Source organism: Fulmarus glacialis, unplaced genomic scaffold (assembly GCF_000690835.1).
Source record: "Fulmarus glacialis isolate BGI_N327 unplaced genomic scaffold, ASM69083v1 scaffold20078, whole genome shotgun sequence".
Classification (NCBI taxonomy): Eukaryota; Metazoa; Chordata; class Aves; order Procellariiformes; family Procellariidae; genus Fulmarus; species Fulmarus glacialis.
In genome coordinates, this window is record NW_009229179.1 from 2,649 (window position 1) to 22,576 (window position 19,928).

Below are 19,928 nucleotides of genomic sequence, written 5' to 3' on the forward strand. Positions count from 1 at the left end.
CGTATCTCCCACTCATACCTCTGCAAGCCTGACGGTAGTGGCTGACTGTTTGGTAGTTCCCTCATTTGTGTTCTGTAGCACACCAAGGCCCAGGTGCAGCACTGTCTTGCTTTAGATGCCTCAGGTGCTCCAGCATCAGGTGGGATACATCTGGGTCTAATCAACTTCAATCATTCAATCCAATTTACAAGGTGTGGTGTTTTGTTCAAAGGTTACCTTTACATTAGGAAGTATATACCTCAGTCACACTGCCTTTGTGCTACTCAAATAACGTTAGTAGACACGTGAAGAAGAATTTGGCCATTCCTCTGGGAGCAATCTCTGGGCGGGCAGACGCCCCAAGCAAAGGCCTTCCCTGCATGGGCAGGTCAACTCTGTTGCATTTGCAGTAGTAAGTCAGGCCACATTTGGAACATGCCAGCCTGTGTTTCTGCCTGTGACCCCACGCTATTCTGGTGCGGTGTATAATAACGGAAGCTACAGGAAAACAAAAAGCACATTATGGTAGAGTTTTTAGTTGGGCAAGAGCAAAGAAAGCTAGAGCTACAGCTTCCACAGAAACCTGTGTGATGTCATGAAGCCTGCTTTCTAATGAATTTGTATTTGTGGATGGTTTTTCTCCTAGCTTCTAATAAGATGTCAGCTCAGTTGAAGCTTTTCCTGTCTCTGGGGCAGCATTCAAAAGGTCAGAGAGCTGGTGGGTTTCTCTCGTTAGCACAGGAGGTGTGCTGCTGTGACCTTGTCCCAATGGGGTGTATTCTCTCAAAGTTAGTTGAAAGTAGCCAAAGAATTAAAAAGTTATTCAGCAGAGGGGATGGAGAGAGATGATGAATACACGGACACATGGTGTGATTATAAAACCTCGTTTCCATAGGAAACCAGGCTAATTATAACTATAGTGCATCAAAAGTTAATCTGTCGTATAATTCCTCAGTGGTCCATAACTGAATTCCTCCTTAGCTCAAGCAGATTTGATAGCTTTCACCTATCTGTACCTGGGAACGCCAACTGCGGTCATATGACACTTGTACCCTTATGCAAGAGGCCTGATTCAGAAAATTGAGGGCTTTCCATTCTCAGCTCCATCTTTCTCCTAATTCCTCATGTGGGCAGGGAGCAAGCTGCCAGCTTGTACTACTTAGCTTGCCCAGGGATTCAGAATATTAAGGATGCACTGGCCTTATATGTAGGCAGGCTTGGGATTGTGAGCATGCACGGCGCATATGCGGGGGGAAGCACTGGATACCCTGGGCAGGTGGGCAGGGAGACCACAGGCAGGCTCAGGGCGCAGCTTCGATAGGTCTGGTCACAAGGCAGGGGTGAGGACGTGCAGCATGCAGCATTTGCTAAAACTGGCCCTCTTCTCCACTTTGAAATGTAGGAGCTTCCTTTGATTCTCTCCTGTAGCGTGCTCTATGCATGCATGGACTGCACTACTGGAAGTCTATTTTTGTTGTGTCCTCTTGACATTACTCATACAATATTTATTAAGCTTTATGAACGTCATCTATAGAGCACTTCTTTTCTCGTGGCTCATTCTGAGCTGTTATTTAATAATGCGTGGTCGGCCTGTGCTTTTTAGCATATAGTTGAAGAGATTCCTTGGAAAGTGAACAAATCTCTCTTTTAAACAAATCATTACAGATAACTGGCTATCGTTCTTTATGAAATCAAGCAAATTTTAACTTCTGTTTTACAAATACATTAGTCATAAAACAAAAATTCTTCAACCTTATCCACCAAACCTTATACCCTGAGAGCATGGCCTTGGAAACTGATCCTCCTTCTGGCTCAGGTTCGCTAAATAACTGAAGGATATGCTTAGTTTTGGTATATATGTAGTACCACGAAGTACTCTTAACAGACTAAGCCTCAACTTGTAGAAAGTAATATCTTTCTTATGAGGGATCATTAGTAGTACCTACATGCTAAGTAGCTTCTCCACTTTTGTGCAATAGATTCTTTGTATATGAATCAGAATAGTCATTAAAAAAAAGGATTTGCCTGAAAATTTTCACATGTACATATTGAAAGTAAGAAGTCTCACTAAGCCAAAAGCAGCAGCAGAATAGCGACCCACTTGCTTGTAAAAACACAGAAATGATTCAACATATTCATTTCAATGTCAAGATAAATGCAGTGACTTGTTTTAGAGATGAAGTAAGTGTGCCTCATTCCCTTCCCTTCACCACCTGTGTGGTCAGTGTGGTTTATTTATGAATCTGAAAAGATTTCTAATCTTTGACATGCAAATGCTCCTTGACCTGCAATGCTGATACTTAAAATGGTAGATTCAGGCCCAAAGTAAAGACCATTCTTAAAAATTAACTTCAGTAGGCTTTTAGCAAATCCTGAGCATTGAAAATCTTCCTTCCCTTCCAACCCCCGGCTACAAATTGTGCAGGAATATAATAATGCTCTATTAAAAAAACAAAAAGCTGAGAAGAGATTAAACTCATTGTGAGACTGCAATTGCGTGATGACTATACATAAGGGCGTTCCATGACTATAATGATAAAGGCTTTGGCCCTTCAATTATAATGACAAGTGTCCATTGCTATGATTTGCGCTTTACTATAAGGAAGTATTTACGTATGAAAATGTTGTTGGTATGTCATGTCTGTGAAGGAACTTTACAGACTATAGTTGAACTGGAATTAATTTTAATGACCAAGAAATATGGTGCTCATCAGAGATCGGCAAACAGATCACAGACAGCTGCAAAGTAACAATTATGAACTTTAGAAAAAGAATTCAAAGAGGCTGCCTCTCCAAATGCATTTTATTAATTTGTTTTGACTAGTCCCGATTAATTATTTAAAATTCTTCAGCGGTAAAGAGGCTTGGGAACAAGTTGTAAAGTGTTAGAAAAAGGAGACCAAACTACAGCGTTTTACTGTTAAATCATAACTGAGAAGCAGGGTAAGATGACAGAATTTTTCAAAAGGGGTTTCCTGGTTGTAGATAACTAATCTTTGTGTCTGTATTTTTATAAGTTCATAGTTTAGGAAAGGCTGCAGCCGCATTATCCTGGGAATGCAGTGTTTTAAGAGGATTTACAATGTTGGTCGATTGTGAGATTTTACTGATTTTGTTAAGAAATAAATAATATCCACAGCTAATCAAAAGAAGAATAAATCTTGTAAAATGGTTTGAAATTTGAACAAATTCTTAGACCTTTTTTGTGAGCAGAACTCAAGTATACTGTATGAAGATGCACTACTTGTGGTTGCAAAACTCAGTAGAGGTACAAATAATAGACAATAAGGAATAAAGAGTTTGCAAATTACTTTAAAAATTTTAGTAGCATCTTCTCAAAATAAACTGTTATGATTATGTCTTTATTTTTTCTTTCTATAGGCTTTTCCAGCAAATGCAGTTACAGTTTTTGTGTACTGCAGCTCGGTGACAGTGTTCTTCACAGTAATAAAGGTGATCAGTTACCGTCTGCACCTTATGTTTGATAAAGGCGAAGTAATTCAACAAAAGATCTCAAGAAAAAATGGAAGGCAATGTAAAGATACAGAGGTCCCAAAAGGAAACACAGTTCAGCCCTCAAATCGTAGGTAAGGTTTTCCTTGTGCATTGCTGGTACATTCTGTAAAACGGATGAGTTTGCACGATGGTCCTGCATAGCAGAAATGCCTGTTGACTGTAGGAAAACTCCTTACAGCTGTGTGAGGAATGGCACTTTTAAAAACCTGCTTAGTGCTTTTATTTTCAGGGGCTGCAGCATGCTTGTGGTGAAGCAGCAGAGCTGCACCTGATTCAGAGCGTGGGGCAGCAGCTGGGCACGATGAAGGCTGTAGGAAGAGACCTGTCTAGGAGGTGCTAAAAGATCCCGGAGAAAACCTGAGAGAAGTTTTCTGGGCAAGCCTTAAATGCTTGCTCTTTCCTCTTCCTGCTGTGCTTACCTGCTGGGAAGAGGAGAGGAAGTGGCATGCACCTGTTGGCAAAGAAAATGCTTTAATATCACAGCTTTGAAAGCCTGAGCTCATGTTGCCTTTGTCTGCTTATAGTACTAAGCTAGAACCGCTTTTTTTTTCAGGGGCATTTGGTAGGTATTTGCAGCCTCTCTACCGAGAAGCCAAGTACTATGTCTTTGCTGCAAATAAACAAAGTCAATAAGGCTGCTTCCAGGTTGAGATGGTATTAAAGGTAAAAGTAGTATTGGGCTAAAGACTAGTACTGACTTTTTCCAGATTTGTGTACGTGTAGAATATTCCACTGTAAACTTTTCAGAATAAATGGAGACTTCTCTTGCTGGTTTTTCAAGCTTGAGTCATACAAACAAGTGAAGCTGGCAAGCGGCTTCCAGTGTTCCCAAGCGTTATGAAAGATGTGAAAAATGCTGAAACAAGGTACATCCAGCATAGAAATGTCCAAACAAAGCTTAAACCGATTAGTTTTGTTACAACTATCAGTCAAGCTTCCACAGAGACCTCTGCATGAAAGAACTTACTCTGGGTATTTTTTGGTGCATTTGCAGTTGCTGATGCTAGCTCTGTGCAAGCTAAGTAGTATCACGATTGTGTACCTCTGTGCTACTGCTCTTCTGTGTCTTTACGCGTGCACGTCTGTGCTGCACTCCTGGCAGTGACACTGCTGGGAGTGTCAAGGTCTGCCTGCATTGAGACTCTTCTGAGAAATGCCTTTTATATGTATCGCTAACCGTACAAGGTTTTTATTTTAGACTGGGTGATGCCTTTCAGGCTCTATTCCTCTTTAGTTCTCGCCAGCCTACAAACCTATTTCCTATTTACAGATGTCTGATACAGTAATTTGAGGCTCATCAGTTGTTCTAGGCTGATTGAAATTTAAACAGAACCTCAGTGTTTTCCTGTTCACTGCCTAATGAAATGAATGCAAACTTTCACTCTCCTGCCTTTATTTTGGCTAAAAAGTAGAGGTAGAATCACTTAAAATTTGTGTGTTAAATCACATAACTATTCCTCCTAGGAGGTCCTAAGCACAACAGTCCATTATTTAGTACTTGATCAGAAAATAAAGAATTTAGTATTTTGACTAGATGGATGACTGAGGTTTTTAAACAGGCCCTGGTAGTTGGCAGGTTGGTTAAACAAGTTTTTGAAGCCAACTAACTACAAAAAAAAATTGTGGAAGGGTGACTGAGACCCCCAGGTAAATAATTTTATAGCTTATATACAGCTGTAAGGTTTTAAAAGATAAGTTTTTGGAGAAAAAAAGACAACCTCACAAACAAACAAAAAAGCCCAAACCCATACTTTTTGACATTTCACTGTAGTGTCGATTTTTTTTTTTTCAACTGAATTTTTTTTGTATTATACCCAAGAAAGAGAACATGTGTTTGTTCTCATCAGTAAACCTTGACCAAAAATACTTGTTTATATCTATGGAAAAGCTAGTAGAAAATACGTGTAAAAAGAGTTAGTGGATAGTTGAATGCATCCACAAAGGAAGTGATCAACAAGTTGCCTAAAACATATGAAATTAGTAATGGATATATGTTTGCCTTGGCTAAAATCAGAGGAACAACTTTATTTTGTGGTCTGATGATGATATTAATACACATTATGTATTGCATTTCAAGTAGTTGTTTGATGGGAGGTTTGTAAATAAACAGGCAGTTAGATAAGCAATATGTACCCAAGGGTACAGTCAAAGGACATAAAAAGCAAAAATTGTGAAAGGAGTAGCGTTTGACTGTTATATGTCTAATGAGAAGCCCCAAACTGCCTTTTGTGCCAATAAATCCGTGTGCATGTAAGGCAGGCTAAATGACATTTTATACACATAGGGAGTTTGAAGAGATGTCATTGTAATTTTCATAGCAATGCTCTACTTCCTAAGACACCAGAATCATTTTATATTGAGGGATTTTTATTTATTTATTTTTAGCAAGTTGTCTTGGAGAGGAAGCAGGTGCAAAAAGGGGTTACAGTATTTTTCAGCCCTGTGCTTTTAGCATTGGAGGGGAAAAATGTGCTGTCACTTCATTGTGCTGTGCTACTTCTTCCTATTCTGTTATTATTCCTCAGCTTCTTCCCAAAACTCACTGTGATCCTCTGTGGTAAGAAGCATTGCTTTATTTTTCGTTTGCTTCCTTTTCAGCAATAACACCGGGGATAATGGTATCATCGGTGAGACCAACCAAAATGACTCTACCCAAACAATTCACGACAGTTCAAGGGTACAGGTTCTGCACTCGCAGACCTCACCTGGAGTAAGGGTTAGTATGCGGTTTTCTGTAATAGTGTCTTTGCTTCGTGCAGTCCACAGCTTACCACACAGAGTTTTGCATTGCTAGGTGCTGATCACTTGAAATGTAGGTCTGCCCTGAGGAGGAAGGTTCGTTCTGTGGGTCTACTAGGTGTACCACGGCTGTTGGCCAGCCTTGTCCTAAAGGTTTGGGTTTGCAAAGCAGAAGCTGGTATACATAATTCTGCACTACTTAGGAGGGGTCTGTCTGCTCTATAGATATCAAATGGCCTTTGTAAATCTTGCCAAGAGCAACTACTTTTCGTGGCTGCTTTGAGAGAAGGGAGAGGGTAATGCAGTTAGAGCTGCCTCTCATTGCCTCTGAAGGGATCTGCTCCTGGAGCATTAATAATTTAGTTTTGTGTAACTAGACTTATGCTTATAAAATGAACCCAACACATCTCTTGAGTATTTAAACAAAGCATAAAAAACATTATTTAAATCTAGGAGATGTCTACATGAGGTTAAAAATACGTGTATGTGCATTCCATGCCATTGCCCATGCTTTCTAAATCAACAGTGTATGAAATGATGACGGGGATTTATGTAGATGTTATTATTAAAGAAAAAATAGGAAACACCCATGAGAAGGTTGAAGAGTTAAGTATCCAAAAATTAAGAAACACTATCTGTGTAATCTTAAGCTACTCCCCATGTATACTGTGATAAAATCTTTAATTATGTAATCCCATGCTATTTTTTCTACAGGACGCCTGCCTCAGTCAGTGCAGAGGATGGTTAGTGATCTCTGAATAAGTAGCTATTTGATACTTCATTCTGTCTTCATATCCCTCCACCCCCACCCTGTGTCCCTATTTACTGCAAACTCTTCAAATCCTGGTGTGAATCAGAACTATTTCCTCATTTCCTGGAGTGTTTTTACCTTTTTGTAGCATCCTTATGATTCACAGACATTAATAGTTTTCTTTTATGAGGTAAAATATTTTTCATCTTGTTTCTGTCCTAGTCCCCAGTATTCTGGTATTTGTCCATTCTGCAAACCCATTTCTTCTTGGGATCTTGTCCAAGTCTCCCACTACCAAACATGTAGATTGGGTCTGGTCAAACCTGGTCTCCTGTTCTTGCTGCCAGGATACCACCACGAAATTTTGGGTGATAATAATTATTTCCTGTTGGTTTTGGTGCCTGTCAGCCAGAAGAGAGCCACATTAATTTTTCCCAATAGCTTTTTTCTAATTGTGCACTTAGGCTGTTGAATTTAGACTCCTGAAGTATTCCTCTGGACTATTGTGTTTAGTTTTGAGTTCCCCAGTGAGTTCCCACAGACAGTGACTGGCTGATGAGAATCCAGCAGAGGCCACTAAGGGGATTGAGGAATGAGGTACATGATGTATGAGGACAGGCAGATGGGATATGTTAGCCTTTGTAAGGCTAAAATCTTTTGTAAGACTAAAAGAAGAGCTTACTGCTGTCTTCAGCTTCCTATGGAAAGATACAGAGTGCCCAGTGACAGTATAAGAGACAGTGGCTGCAACTTGCAGCCATGGAAAACTACAATTAGATCAATTGGACTTAAAGTTTTTTTGTGTGGTTTTTTGGGGGCGGGGGGGGATTTGGTTTGATTCCCCCTTCTCCCCCCCTTACCAAGAGGGTGGTCAAATACTGGAAGAGGCTGTCCAGAGAGGTTATGAAATCTCCTTCTTTGGAGATATTCAAAGCTCTGCGGGAGATGGCCCTGAGCAACCTGCTCTAACTGTATCTGCTTTGAGTATGTGTGTACGGTTGAGGGGATTTGGACTAAATGACCTCCAAAGCTTCCTTGCAATCTAAATGATTCTATGATAATTTAATGGCTCTGTCCTCTAGTTTTCCATTGAGAAATTGTTACCAAGGACTGGAGACCAAACTTTTCATTTTAGTACTTAGGAAACACATAGCTGGAAAAGTGGAACAGATGAACACGTTCTATTCCTTAATGATTTAAAAAAAATTTGGATTAGGCACTGCAAAATGTTTTTTAAAAAAATCTTAGATTTTTTTTTTCCCCCCTCCTCAAATATCACACACAATTGCAGTGATGCAATTTGGAGCATGACTGCTCTATAACCATCTCCCTCACCCACCCCTTGCATTTTGTGCAAGGTACATGTCCAAATTTCAGTGATGTTAAGCAACTTACCAATGCTGTAATTAACCTTTGATTAGATAGCTATTGCATTGATTGATGTTTTTTCCAACAGAATTTAATAAATGCCCATGCTAATTGTGTGTGTTTCTTTTTATTTTTAGAAGCTGCCAACACGGGAAACTATTGAAGATCTCAGAGGTATCTTAAAGGCTTTGTAAATCCCTTTAAACCTTTGTTTAATCATTGCTTGCCACAAAAAAAAAATGGCACAGAGGACCCCATGGCAGGTTCTGTTGTGCCTCATGTTAGGAGCTGAATGGAAAAGCTCGAGAGAACAAAATCTCAAGGGAATTCTAACAGACTAAGTTTTCTCAGCTGTCAGCCAAGCTGTTTAGGATGCAGCCTTTTGGTGAGAATACAAGTAGCTCTCCCCATTTTGACATGGGGAGATGAAAGAGCCTTCCCCCCCCACATTCTTGGGAAGCTGTGTGCCTCTGGAAAGCATTAAACCAGGAAGCCAATGCTCAGATTGCATCTTGAAGCCCTTAAATATCTTCTAACTGTAGACTCCTGCGATTGTTGACCTTTAGCTCAGTAGTGTATACTCCAGCACACCTTGCTTTGCCTACAGTTCCAGTGCTTGAGATGTCTCAATATATTTCAGTTTATCTCTTTTTTGTTAACGTTGATTGCCATATCCTATGGGACCATTTAGGAATTGCACAGAGTGATGTAACAAACTTCTGCTGTGCTGGCTTATTCTTTCTTTCATCTCTCCCTAAGTGGGGATAATTCTGTAAAACATTCTGGTTTTGATATTAGCTGTTTCTTGAGCTATTTTGACTATTTAAATTAAATAGACATGCTGCTAAACCTCTCTTGTCCTGGAAGGATTCCAGCTTGCTTTTATAGTATTTCACATGTAGCTAACAAAAAAGATCCTTGCTTAGGAACTGTTTTAATCAGCTACATCATCTGTGCTTCCTTTGCTCTGCTCTGGATCAGATTTTGCTAGCTAACAATAATGCACAATGTTCATATTTGTGAGACCTAACTCCCATGTGATTTTTTTTTTTTTATTAGGTATTATGGTATTAGAAGACCAAGCTGCACCACCAGTTTCATCTACCTCACCCTGTATCAAAGCAGATGTATTACCTGTTTCTACAGCCTCCACTTCAGATGCCACCACATCAGCAATAGTGACAAAACCAGCTGCTATGGAAATGCTTTCTGGTAATGGAATAAATGAAAAAGGAGGGAACGGACAGCCATATGGACACCATGGATCCCAAGACATTCTTGTGGACAGAGACGTAGCTAAAAACTTCTCCAATATTTCTTCATCACAAGGTGATATTTTAAGGACTGGAGTTTCTTCAGAGCCATGGGACAGTGAAAATTCAGTTATTTCAGACCATTTGAGCAATCCTAAAAGCTACAAAAGAGAGAAATTGCCGGATGGATCACAACAGACGGGCTTTACCAGTAATTGCCCGCAGTGCAATGCCATTGCAACCAAAGATCCCGAGCACGTGGAAAGTTCTTGCAATGCTGGTGATACCCATGAGGACCTTGATTGCTCGGACAGTGAGACTGCTGTTGCAGTTGTGGACAACTCTCTTCCTGGAGACCAGCTATGTGAGCCCATTAAAATTGTCATCACGATGAGTACTACACCAAACACCACCCTCAGTGATCTAGCGGGTTCTGTCCACCTAAAGGCTCTGGGAACTGAGAGAACGAGCTCAGCCCTCGAGTCTGGTATAGTTACAGCAGGTTGGCCAAGTCAGCAAACTAATGAACAGCTCAGAATCCCCATTATCACTTTTGACTTGTCTGATGACAGTAGGGCTTGTGCAGAAGTTAGTGAAAGTGAAAGAACTCCAGAAATTTTAAAGGCAGAGCTGTCGTCCAACCGGTGCTCTGGCTATGAATCGGGTGATGCAGTGAAGGAACACAGCGACCCAGCAAATACTCCTTTAGAAACTAACACTTGTTCAGATCCGAATCGGGAGAACGCTTCTGAAAATGTGCAGACCATGGATTTAACTTCTAAGGAAGACCTGCAGAACCTAGACCCGCAGTCCTGTAGAACTGCTCATGAAAAGAGGCACATGCGGGTGCTGAGTGTAGACAGCGGGACAGATGTGCTTTTAAGTAAGAATTTCATGGAGGTATCTGACAAAGAAAAGACCTTACCAACTTCTAAATCAGATCTAGAAGCTAAAGAAGGACAAGTGCCCAATGAATCTAACTTTCTAGAGTTTGTCTCCCTCCTGGAATCCATTAATACCTCAAAGATGAAGGCATCTAATCAATCTACTGTCAAAATGGAGACGACAAAGGAAAATGGGCTTGTTGGAGGTATGATGCATGGTTTACAACTTCTTTTGAATAAAGAAGTTGTGACTAGTTACATTATTTATAGCAGCTTAGCCTGACATCTGCAGTAGGGCAAATTCCCAGAGGAGAACTGGTTTTGCTAATAGGGCCAGGGAAGGGCTGGGCTTGGTAGGACAAGATTTAGTGAAAGTGTGGTAGTGTCAGCTGCAGTTCTTTGCATATTCTTATTTTCTTAAAGATTTTCCTTTGGAAAACCTAATGCTAACCTCAGTAGGTGTCTGATATGTATGTAGTATTCTGTACTAGAATAGCATGCGTGTGGCAGGCTTGGATTGTTGGAATACCAAAAATATCTTACAAAAATGTGTATAGCTATAGCATTACACCTGCCCTTGCCCATCTTACCAGGTGCATGTTGAAGAGTTGTCTGTGTGTGCCTGTAAGTATGTAGAAAGCTGGAATTGTCACTGCTCCCTCGGCTTGTTCCCGCAAGAACCTTCCAATATGTGAAAAATGCACAGCTGATTTCAGAGTTTGGCAGCTTTTTTAAAAACAAATGTGAAATTCATATTTTTATTTTGTTTAAAAAAACCTAAGTAGATAGTTTTATTTTCTTGATGTGTCATCTACCCCATAGAATCTGTTTACCTGCCTTTCCTCTCTTTCCTCTTATCTGTCCTATCAATTACATTAGACCCATATCTCATTCCATCTTTCACTTGTGTCCTTTTTTCCTTCCACTTCACATTTCTAATCCTGTGCCTTCTCTTCCCCTGTTCGTCCCTTCTCAGTTTAGCCACTCCACGTCCCTCCTGTGCAACCTCCTTATTTGCCTTCCTCTTCGTACTGCTTCTCTCTCGTCTTTCCCTCTCTTCTTCCTGGCAATCCACACTTGCTTTTCTAGCCTTTTCCACTCTCTTGAGCTCGCCTAAAGCTGTTGCCTCCCCACAGCCTGCATTCACTTCTCCTGTACTTGCCCTCCTCTCCATTCCCTAGTCAAATTTTGCTCCTCCTTAGGCCTGGTGCCTCTGTCTGGTGCTTAGGCCTTCTGCTGCATCTTACCCGTCTCTCCCGCCTTCTCAGACTCTTTGTTCTGCAGAACAGTTTCTGTCCTGCTCTATCGAGTTTATCAGCCTGCCCGGCTGGCTCCAGCCCATGCTCCCTGGTTTCCTAAGACACGTGCTGAGCAAGCCCTGCTTTTCACCAGAGCCTGCTGAGCTGATCCCCTCGGAGCCCAGAGAGCCCCCCGGGGCGTGGGGGGTCGGGGTCCCTGTGCAGCAGCACGCAACGAAACAACGGTCGCGGCAAGCGGATTGCGATCTTTGCTACTCCTCAACCATAAAAAGGAGTATTTACACAAGAACTTGACTTCTGTGTGATGTGACTTAGCTGGAAAAGAGAAAAGATAAACATTTCAGAGGTAAGTTTTAAAAAAAAGAAGTGCAGCTAATCTGCAAAGGGCTTTCAGACCCTCAGATAGTATGAATGGGGAAGATGGCTGCATAAAAGAAAGCAGTGGGTGATCAGTACAAATCAGTCTCATAGATACCACAGTGACAAAAATACCCAACAAACCAAAACTTTATTAATAGGGTGTGTAGTTATTGTGCTTTAGATCTGGCAAACGAGATTCTTACTGGAATCCAGGATCCTGAGGAAGCAGGAGGATTCTGCTCTTCCCTCAAACCAAGCTGTTACTTAAAGCGACCTGAACTGAATTTCCTACTTTCCTATTTTCTTAAGTCCTTATGTTTGTCAGTCGGTGAAGTTGAGCTGTATACGTGTATAATTAAGTGGCCCTGCTCGTTTCCAGCGTGGGCCCAGCAAGTGTCACCCTGGGAAAGGAGCGGGGCCAGGAAGAGGGCTGCCCTGCAGGAGCGGGGATGGCGGCCACGGCTCCTGTCGCTGTGAGGTGTCTCCTGCACCTCGGCCCGGTGCTGTGGGAAAAAGGAGATTCAATCTGAACTCTTTAAGCTAGGGAGAGGTAGTTCAAAGGCAGTTATTTTTAAGAGCAAGTAGGCTTTGTTTTCTAGCCTAGTCAGAACGTGCTGTTTGCTAAAATAAATTACTGTCATTACTGGCAGCTCCTCCACAGTAAGACTAGGTTTTAGGAATGAGAAAGCCTCTAATTTTTTTATGCCTTGCAATTACAAATATGCTCTAACAAAATAGCATCTTAGAACAGATCTAAATAAACATTATTCCCACATTAAAGTGGTTGTTAAAAAAAAAAAAAAATGGGGGGGGAGAATACAGAGCAAGTCAAGCTATGCACCCGTTGTTTTGAAGGAGGAGGTTGGCTGTGTTTGTTTTTTGTTCTTCTAACCTTGCAAACCGCCTAATTGGCAAAAGCTAATAATAGATGCCTGGTCCAAATGAGCATGAAATGCACCCCACAAAGGTGTTTATTAGGCAATGTGAGAAACTTGGCAAATTCCTGGAAAGCTGGATATTCAGAGCTGTGCGTAAGAAAGCTGACATTTTGCATAATTTGGAGAAGGCAGGGAAATGTGCTCATTGGAACAGTCTTCCAAGTGAGTGAATGGCATGGATGGATCTTTGTTTCAGGTGCTCCCTCACAGAACTTGTGAGTTCTGTGGAAACAGAAGAGATATCGTCCTGACCATGTAAGCCTTCGCCAGCAGACAGCTCAGTAAAATGCAGTACAAGAAAATTAAAGCCTTGCTTTATGCTGCCAAGGATGCCAGATTTAATGTGTTAAAATACAGGACATAAAAAAGCCATCTAAGAGCTGGTTTGTTGCCACCCCACCTCTTCTAGATCGTGAGAAAGTGCCACTGACACTGTTACTAAAAATGATTTTCAGGCCAGTGTCCTTTCAGTTTTGAATCAAACTTGCACCGCCCACGTAATGAAAGCCTGTTGAAGGGCAACTGCAAATTTTCTTCAGTCTTTGAGAAGCATAAGGAAAGCCAGGTTTATTGGCTGCTTTGGGTCTCTCTGACATGTCTGCAGCTGAGTAAGAGCAGCTGTGCATCAGACTTATGCAGGGTAAAAACTTGTGTATGTCCCTTCTGGCACAGCTGGTTTGTAATCTAGGACAGGCGATGTTATCACCCAGGGAGCAAAGCCTGCCATGGGAGTGGTGGGGACCGGCGCGGGAGAACCTAAATCAGGACTGTGTGGCCTGAATTTAGTTGTTTTGCAGGCTCTTTTTAGAAAAGGTACTCATAATTCTGGGCAGTGCACAAACCACAACATTGAGTGAGTTCTTCTGGATCCCAAGCAATTGCCCTTCTCCTATAAAAAACATAAACATACTCCTGTGGGTATTTTTAGATGACTCAGTTTTTTCCCCTGCATGTGAGAAAGAGGGCTATCGCCTGCCATATAATCATGGGGAAGAGGGATCTTGTGCATTGAGTCACCACCCCAAATGACAGCCGTGGTGGGAGGTGACAGCAGGGGAGTGTGCTGGCAGGCAGGCAGCACCTAGGACACAAAGCCCTGCCAGGTACTAGCTCTTCTCGGAGCAGCTGTGTGCCATCCCTGACTCTCATGCCAGAGAGGGACCATGTGGCATTTGATGCCCCTCTTTGGATGGGGAGGAAATGTGGTCCAGAACTCAGTTCTCTAAATCTGATACTCGATGTATAAGGCTTGATGGGTTGAGATTTCAAAATTTCAGTCTTAAAATCAAAGAGGTAATAGTATGTTTGATGGCAAGGCTGATGCCTGTAAAGAAACTATGAGGTTATTTCAGGGGTCTGTATTCTGACATAATTGTTAGGTAAAATGATGAGATTTCTTACCCGAGACCTCAAAAACTGTGATTTTATTACCAGCTCTGCTGCTGGCCTAGGAGATTGTTTCAAGCAAGTCACTTCTGTGCTTAAGTCTCCCTGTCCTGTAACAGGTACAGTGAGTATTGCTAGTTTTTCCTATCCCTTCAGGATTAATGTGGTAATCTTGATTAATGGATAATCCCATGTGTTTCTTCAGTGCCCATGTTGAACTTTTATAGCAATTCTTGGACGGTGTCAGGTTCCCTGGGCACTCCCATTGTTTGGTGGGTGACCAGATTTAATGTCAGATTTTTCTTTTAATGTATTTGTGGCATAATAGGCAAATTTGATTTGAGAATAAAGTACATAAACTAGATGTTTCTGCTAAAGCAGTCAGTGAAGAAAGGGTTGGGAATGTCCTTAGGATATATTCTCCAGAGATATGAATGGGACAGTTCACAACTCGTAGAGCTTTTGTTTCGTGCTGGTACTAACAAGAGCATAGAGCAATTTGAAATTAATTATCTCTGCAGCCGAACAGGCAACAAATATATTTTAAAGTGAAACTTTCTATTTTGGAACGTAGTGTTGTGGAAGGAAGTAGATTCTGTAGCAGAGCAATTAATGAACAGAAGAGACTCAGGCTTAATTAGCTTAATTCTGCTTGACCAGATTTCAAACCAGATGGCATTTAAAATTATGACAACAGTGGCATTTTAATTTACAGGAATGAGTTGTGGAGATTGGGATAAGGATATACAAGTAAAAGACAGGGAAAAAACATCTGGGAGACTCTGGAGAGAGGGCACAAAATAGTAAAAATATTTTGGAGAAAATTTACAGAGCAATAAAATTTCATTCTAATTACGTTATAACAAGGCAACTTTAAGGTTGAGATACACTGACAGTTGGTTATCACGATTACTATATGTGCAAAGGCTGCTCCGTTTCAACTGTAAAACTGTTTTCAGCCTCCTCCCAGTGTGGACCAAAGGGTTGTCTACAAAGATGATTTGGGATACCTAAAATCTGTTCTACAAATGAAAAAGTTACATGGCAAAGGAAATTTTGGTAATGTAACTGCATTTAAATTAGGAGCTCATTTGTCAGCATTGGGATGTTGTATTTTTAAGTAATGTCCCTATGCTGTTATGACTCTTCAGTGCAGATAAAAATGTTTACATATACCCATATGGGACATATAAGAAATGTTTATCCTGGTAAGGATTTTACCAGGATAACTAAAGGATGTATCTTGTGCTCAACCAAAATACGAAAATGGTGTATGGGCCAAAACTTTGTTTGTGCAGTTTCTGAATCACCCTTCCCCAAGCCTGACTTAGCCATGAATCCTGATAGTTATGCCTCACATATCTGAGTCATGTGGCATATAATTTCCAGATAAATTATGAAGTTACTTGCAGAGCCTGGGTCTGACCTTGGGGCTTCTGCAAGCCCAGCTGTGTGTACGCCAGAGACATGTGGAATGGTGGCTTGAGGTAAATGGCTCTTGTAGGAGGCCAAGGGAAGGTGCATGTACACTGCCATGTTGTGCTTTTTACTCTTCTCTTGCTCTTGGAGAGGGTTTTTCCTGGTAACTTGAGCTTTGCCAGCACAGTTTCCATGCAAGGAGCGTTTGGTGACGTAGAGCCGATTATGTACACTGGCAGAACACTCCTAGTCTAGACACCTCTATCTCCATTTAAATACCGAAGGTGTAAGTCACTTAGAAGAAAATGAGTAATAATCATGAAAACCAGTCACAAACCCATCATGGCCCACCTTTTCAGCACTGGAAGTACTCATCACCATGGTGTTGTCTAATTGGCATATAAAGCCTGTAAGAAGCAGTACGTTTATGTTTTTATTATTATGACTCTTTACCACTGCAGGGAAGAGAAGTCTGCAAGGCTTGTGGTTTGGAATGGAAAAGAGAGAGGCATTTTCTAAAACCACCAGATAATCAAATTAAAAAATCTTTTTAATTGTTCCAACCCTAGAGCTAGTTTTGGGCAATATGGGACCAATTAGATTATTCAAACCACAGTTTCTGATCTCTATCAATTATTCTTACAGCTTGAACAGCCCAAGCCTTTAGGAAGGTGATTTCGATTAGGTGTCTGTGGCTCCGTCATCTCCCTCAGGTACAGTTACATCATGAAGGGGATGCCTCAGTAATGCCACAGTTAAATAAGGCACAGTTTCTGCTTAAAATGGAGTTTAAATCTTTAATTAGGAAAGGAAAAAAGTGTTGTCCACTCCCCTCCCTGCTTTTTTTTTCCTAAATAGAAGAAAGTAGGTCTGGAAGATCTATTGAATTTTGTTTCCATGCACAACAGATACAAAAGATTTCCCTAAGCCAAACTTACGCTTATTGTATTTATTGCACAAGAAGTTGGGATCCTTGGTCGTCGTGTGCTACAGAAAGAGAGCAGGAGACTCAGAACATTGGCAGTGTTGTAGTGAGATTCTTTTTTTTCCTCCTTGTGGAAGCTGAAGGAACGCTGCTGTTCCAAGCAAGGGTTACGTGGTGTCTTTATCTCTACTGCCCATTCCCTCTTGCTTCTGGTACCCTGGCTGGTGAGTGTCTGGGGCCTCAGTGAGGCTCTTCAGGCTTGGTGGTGGTGGTTGTGCTTCATATTAAGGGCTGAGACCTGCTAGGACAAGATCTGGTGGTACAATTAAAGTTGTTCTTACGCTTCTGGATACCCCCTGCTCCCCCCCGCAAAAAGTGTGAAGTGTCTGCAGTGAAAAGTGGTTATGTGCAAGTGTCTGAGGCTTTAGGGTATTAGAGGGGTGTGACCTGTGAATGGAAACTGGTGTAGAGATGTCTTAACTTCTGAAGGTAGGTTTGTTTGTGGAAGTAATGTCTTATTAGATCAGCTGATATGGTTGGAGGAAAACAAGACACATGATCTGAAACATCTGCATATCCAAAAGCTTGTTTCCTTTTTTCAATTGTATCAGTTGCCCTAATAAAAGATGGTATGTCTCTCTACGAGCCTTGAATCTGCTTTATCCTTAGACCATCTTAGCTATGACACCACTATTTCTTGACTGGTGACTCTTGCAGATTACGATGGTAATTATATTGGTAGGAAATATGGTTTAACAAATGGAATTTTTTGTGGGGGAAATTTCTGTGTTTTTTTCTTGATTAAATTTCTAAGGCGTTTAAACAGCAGGTATTGCAAGAAGTCTGGGTAAGTATGTTTCAATACACCTTGCTTAGTGCAAGAAGCTATGGAACTCACTGAAGCATCTCCAACAAGCACCACAAAACCCCTTTTTTTTTTTGTCATTTAAAGCATTTAATTGTGCAACTACACATGGTGGTGATGAAATCTCTGTCTTAGTTGCACTTTAAAATTCTAACAGATAATTTTTTTTAGTTTACAGTCAAAGCACAGTTGCAAAATGTTTCACTATTCAACATGAATGTGAGTAACTAAAATCGACTATTCCTTGAAAGTTGTACACATATATATAAGTAAATGTCATACATTTGTAGAGAGGTAATATAAATATAATTGGTATTCAAAATGGTATTCAAAGTAGTAGAAATCGGACAAGTCCATCATGTGTATTTTAAAATTATAGTTCTGTATTTTCCAAGCATAGGAAAATCTACTATGAAATTGTTTAGCCAGTTTGTCCTTTGTCCTGCATCAGGTATGTGGCCAGTGGGAAAGAGCTACCTGCTTTCCTGTCCAAGAGCTCTATTTCCTTTGAAGGTGCTGCTTTCCCTCTGATAAAAGGGGAATGGGTCAGTGTTTCTGCTTTTCTGCTGCCAGTATACACAGCTTGGGAACAAATTACAGCCCCCAGGGAAGTAGCATCTTACCATTCTAGGTTAGGGACAGATTGCTTCCTTCTGAAACAACAGAAGAAGCAAAGCAGAAATTCTCTCTCATTTGTCCTTTGCTTCACGCAGCCTGTTCTTGAAACAACCCATTCATGCAGCCTCCTCAAGTCAGAGTACCTCCTCATCCAGATTTCTGTGATTGTATTGCTTTAAGTAATTTTAATGTTTTCCATAAAACTAGTAATTGCTGCAGTGTTTTAGCTTTTCTCTTTTAGATGCTGTTGTTCAGTAGTTAATGAACGAAACTCTTGACAGTCATCTGCAGAGAGTGGCTCCACTTCACTGCCCTGTTTTCCAGATAGCCAAATGACGGAGAGAAAAGAAGAAGTGGTGGGAACAGAAAAGCACTGTGAACAACTTCCTAAACAGGAAAGATCAGATGTACAAAGCCAAGATCGTGCTAGTACTAGTCCGGTGCTACCAGAGTCTGCCAAATTTGCAGCACTGTAAGGCCAGTTTACTTTACAATTTTGTACTTCAAAGATATGATGTAAGCTGTTTTGTTTCACTGAGTAGAAATGACATAAACTTTTAATTAACCTCTCTTTCTTTTTGTTTTATTGAGAACAAGAAAAAAGTTCCTCATAGTAGTTTTGAAACATTTTTGTGTCAAGTTACCAGGGCAACAGGCAAAGGCAGATAATCTACCGGGTAACTTCTCAGCAAGACAGTTCTGTCTTGCAAGTAATAAGTGGACCTGAGGCGTCTGTGCAAGATGAGCTATCCGTGGATGCAATGCATGTGTTCATAGATGAAAATGGTGAGTTTTTGTAGTTGGAATAATTACAATGTGTGAAGAAATTTCTAAAGAAACTTTAGATGCCCTGGGAGGATATTTCTCTTGTCTGTTACCGATTGCATGTTTTCCTGTGTGCATGAAAGAAAAGGGCTTAGTAATCTGAAGTCAGATCAGTGATAACTAGAGTTTTCAAAATTCTCCAGCAACCATCATAGACCTGAGGCTTACACAGTGCATGTATCTTCCAAACATCATCCTCAAAAAATGCTGGTGTCATGGTTTAACCTGGCAGGCAGCTAAACACTGCACAGCCATTCGCTCACTCCTCCTCAGTGAGATAGGGGAGAGGATTGGAAAAAGGTAAAACTCATTGGTTGAGATAAAGACAATTTAATAGGACAGAAAAGGAAGGGAAAATAATAATGATAAAAGAATATACAAACCAAGTGATGCACAATGCAATTGCTCGCCACCTACTGACCGATGCCCAGCCAATTCCCGAGCAGCAGCCACATCTCCCTGGCCAACTTCCCCCAGTTTTTTTTCAGTATGATGTCATATGGTATAGAATATCCCTTTGGCCAGTTTGGGTCAGCTGTTCTGGCTGTGCCCCCTCCCAGCTTCTTGTGCATCTCCAGCCTCCTCACTGGCAGGGCACTTTGAGAAGCTGAAAAGTCCTTGACTTAGTGTAAGCACTGCTCAGCAACAACTAAAACATCAGTGTGTTATCAACATTATTCTCATACTAAATCTAAAACACAGCACTATACCAGCTACTAGGAAGAAAATTAACTCTATCCCAGCTGAAAACAGGACAATATCCACCCCTTATTCTATACCATCTATATCGTGCCCAGGTCCCACACTTTCCAACACATCCCAATTAATCACCACCACCTTTCC

At 41.1% G+C, this 19,928-nt stretch overlaps 1 protein-coding gene across 1 annotated transcript; it reads left to right on the top strand.

Annotated features, from left to right (window-relative positions):
- Nucleotides 1-6,092: 6,092 nt before the first annotated feature.
- LOC104081144 (pecanex-like protein 2) lies at nt 6,093-19,046 on the top strand (the record flags this gene model as incomplete). The annotated part of the gene is made up of 5 exons (XM_009583767.1): nt 6,093-6,211; nt 8,491-8,527; nt 9,413-10,696; nt 18,585-18,732; nt 18,901-19,046. Coding segments are annotated over exons 3-5 (1,573 nt in total), but the record flags the coding sequence as incomplete, so codon positions are not given.
- Nucleotides 19,047-19,928: the final 882 nt, after the last annotated feature.